The sequence below is a fragment of the Galleria mellonella genome, unplaced genomic scaffold, assembly GCF_026898425.1.
Source record: "Galleria mellonella isolate WM207_F2 unplaced genomic scaffold, CSIRO_AGI_GalMel_v1 utg28, whole genome shotgun sequence".
Classification (NCBI taxonomy): domain Eukaryota; kingdom Metazoa; phylum Arthropoda; class Insecta; order Lepidoptera; family Pyralidae; genus Galleria; species Galleria mellonella.
Window position 1 is genome coordinate 3,226,342 of NW_026442064.1, and position 4,013 is coordinate 3,230,354.

The window sequence follows — 4,013 nt, forward strand, 5'->3', positions numbered from 1 at the left end:
TGTGACATTGAGTCTCTTAAAAAATCTTTGGAGTAAGCAGTGGCGAAATTTCCCTTGAAAACAGTGTGTAAATCCATAGATTCGTGGCCAGACAGATTAAAAGCCTGTATAAAAGCCAAAGGTGGTCATTTTTCGAATAGAATATTTTTTTTATTTTTTGCTGAGACTTTAATTATTATGTAGATATTAATTTTAGTAATATTACATTACTTCATAAAAAAAATGCATTTTCATTTGTAACAGAACATATGACTGGACTAGGTATATATAATTACGGCGCTCCTTCAGCGCTGTCATTCCATTCCTGGTCACGGTAACAGGTATACCAGAGGGAGACTTTGTACAAAAGTCGATTGCTTGGAGACCCCTGTCCCATTCGTGTTTCAACCGTGAAGCAGTTGTATTTGCATGGCTGTGTTTCAGTTTGAAGAGTGGGATATGGTGTGAATTTACAGGGTATAGAGAAATAACACCTGAGTCCTCAGGAATGGCAACGCATGGGGGGTATCATGGGTGAAACAGTATACTCTGTTATGTCCATGGTACTGCTCATGTCTATAGGCGACGGTTACCACTTTCCATCAGGTAGGCTGTTAGCTTGTTTGCCATTCTAAATTGTATAAAAAAAAAAATATTTCAAACTGTCATCTATTTTAATTTTATAGGTACCTACAAACCTTATAAAAAAGAAGAATGAATGCCCTTTAATGCCCTTTGTACCTTCGGATCCACTGCACCGATCCCGCAATAACGTAACTGATGTGAACGGTTGTTCTGGCGAGGATGGTCAGAAGTACCACCAGATTGGCCAGAATGAAACACAGCAGGGTGAGGACGTCACGCATCGTGTGCCTCAAAGAATTATCGTGAACATATCCTCGAAAAGGACAATATCTGGAATCAGCAATCTTCCTTACCCGAAGTCTATTGTAGTTACTTACAGAAAACTGTGTGTCTCCTCTCTCTCACTCATTTCCTCTGTCTCACTCATTTCTGCCACTAAACTTATGGCAGGGCGGGGAAGGGGATTGCTGATAATAGGGTCTAACAGCGTTATTGCTAGCAATATACCTTATCGTGGGGAAGGAATTATAAGTAATGGGGAGATTAGTCCCCATTGCTATCAATATACCCTATTACGTCGACCTTCACGCGGTTATCCCTGAAAACTATCGTGACTAATTAATCGTTGAATTCGTCACAATGGGCTAACTGAACTGGCTTTTCATTGCACCTATCACTTCTCACTAGTACCTCACCAGAGTATGGCCGACAGCGGAGACGTGCTCACTATGCCATTTTCACCCCTTAAAAAATATACCTTTTCAGGTCAACCTCTACGCGGTTTCACCTGAAACCATCGTAGCGTTCATTCTTGTCGAAATCGTCATGCTGCACTAACTACATGTATTCATCCTCAAGTATCAGTATAGCGCAGACGGGGTTACCATTACATTATCATCCATTAAAAAAATATCCCCTTCCTGGGAAAATGGGGTTATTAACAATGAATACTACCATTGCTAGCAATATATCCTATCAGGTCGACCGCCAAACGGTTCCCCCTGGATACCATGATGACCAGGTAATTGGCAAAATAATTGGCAAATCGGCCTGCCTTCGTCCTCACTTATCATATATCATTGGTGCCCCGCCAGTGTATACCGATAATGCAGGTGAGATTCCATTTTCATCAAAAATACCCTATCAGGTCGACTTCCACACGGTCCCCCGTGGTAAACCATCGTGCTTAATTCTGTTCCTCGCGATGCTTAATCTTATTATCAATGCATTCTGCTTCTACGTAAGCTTACCTTAAATTGTACCCCGCACATTTATCATACAAGTTCTCCACGAATCTAGTCAACAGACTTCGCTTGGATGACGTCGTCGGACGCATATAGCACGCGCTGTCTTTGGCTAACAATACAAATGTCCCACCTCCACTGTGAGCAATTGGATAACCAGGCCCCAGTGAGCCACACTTACATTTCTCATACCTGACCCCGGAACATTTGCATGACATTATGCTGCCAATTATTGCATTTTCGTTCTTTTGTTCGGGATAAGAATTAGTAATGCAGATTTGGCCTATTTTGGTCTTCTGCTATTTTTTGATATTTGACAACACATTAAACACAGATTATGTAATGCATAATTTAAAACTCATAGATTAAGGATAGTACCTGCAGTGAAATATGTATAAAAGAAAAAAAAACTGTTATAGTCTATGGACACATGCAACACGAGCTGTCTAGAGAGCGTTGATGTTCATAAGAGACATTATTACACGCTCCAGGAAAAATCTATCTACTATTACATATGTTGACAAAAAAAGACTACTTCAATATTATAGATAGATAGAAAAGATTACAATAGCAAACTTATTATAGATACAAACAATTACAAGAAATAATCACAGTGAGAAAACAAAATATCGCTAAAACCGATCTCTTACCATCAGATCTCTTACCGATCAGTAACCATTAGATGGAGAGGAGCATACATACATACATACATATCTGTCACGCCTGTCTCCCATTAGGGTAGGCAGAAACAATGAAACGCCAAATGCTTCGATTCAAACAAACCTCTTTCGCTTCTTCCACATTCATCAATCTTGTCATACACGCTCGCCGGTTACGGGTACTTTTATATATATATATATATATATATATATATATATATATATATATATATATATATATATATATATATATATATATATATATCTCAGAATGTAACTGTAAAGTGTTTTTTTCTATTTTACTAAAAAATATTGTTTATAAATCTTTTCTAAATATAATATTAGATTACTATTATTTATTAAATTTTATCAACAAAAAAAATCTATTGAAAATAAGTACATACTTGTCAATCAAGTGATTAAAAACTAAGAATTAAGATATTACATCATATTCCAAAATCAAAAAAATGTCACAATACATCAAATAGTGCACAAAAAATTTCAATGTCATAATCTAAAAGGATTTAATACTAACATGAACATTAAAATATATAAATAACATAACACAATATAACATCAAAATTAATAAAGTACAACATTCCTATTAAGTACGTAATTTTAAAAGACTATTTACATAAACACTAGAAGTTATGAAAGGTAAATATATGGAAACATGTTTAAAGTTTTATAAATCCAAATATAATAACTAAGCATCTAATTTTTTAATATCATAAAGTGGCACTCATTCATATGTTCTGATGTTAAAAGGTTTACTAATGAACTAGACCACGTATTCGTGACAATCCCTTCCTATCCCCCTCTCTCTACTAAATGACTGATTTAGGAAAGAAATTAAGGGGAAAGTTTTGATTTTTTGCACGTTTGTTTGTATCTAATTGATAAACGCAATGTTCATTGCAATTTACAAAAGTTTTGTTTTATTAAAAAATGAGAAGTAGTAATTTTGCTATATAATTTCCAGCAGGCGCTTTGATAAACACACCACATATGGCCATGATTAGTAGTAGTGAACTATAGCGGACTCATTGCTAACAATACACACTGTTAGGTCGACATCCACGTGGTCCCTTCTGCAAACCATCATGACGAGTTCCAGTTGATCTGACTTCATTCTTATCTATAATCACTTATCACGTTCTGAGTCCCAACAGCTTGTGCAATACTTACTAGATAACTGATAAACACAGAAGAGATTGCTAATAATGGGATGGAACCGCCCCATTATTGACTACATATCCCCTCAGGTCGAACTACAACCGGTCCCCTCCTCGAAACCATTGTACTTAATTCCTAGTGAATTTATCACGATAGGCCAGCTGACCTGCTTCATCCTCATCCATTCCATTTTCATCCATTAAAAAAGAACGGACAAATCTATACCAATTACTATAATGAGGAAACATTTCATTGTTACATATGAATCCAAATGCTTGTCTGTTTACTAGATCGAACTTGCAACTATAGGAAGATGCAGCAGTGTGTTTACCGCTCCACCGCTAGGTGAAAGAAATTAATAAGACCAATA

The 4,013-nt window shown here is 36.4% G+C and overlaps 1 protein-coding gene across 1 annotated transcript; it reads right to left on the reverse strand.

Moving 5' to 3' along the window:
• Positions 1–687: 687 nt before the first annotated feature.
• LOC128200825 (uncharacterized) lies at positions 688–2,101 on the reverse strand. Its single transcript, XM_052895510.1, has 2 exons — positions 1,815–2,101; positions 688–894 (listed from the first exon to the last, which is right to left on the reverse strand). The coding sequence occupies exons 1-2, from the start codon at positions 2,024–2,026 to the stop codon at positions 705–707; spliced, it is 402 nt and encodes a 133-aa protein (XP_052751470.1). The 5' UTR covers positions 2,027–2,101; the 3' UTR covers positions 688–704.
• Between the last annotated feature and the right edge of the window lie 1,912 nt (positions 2,102–4,013).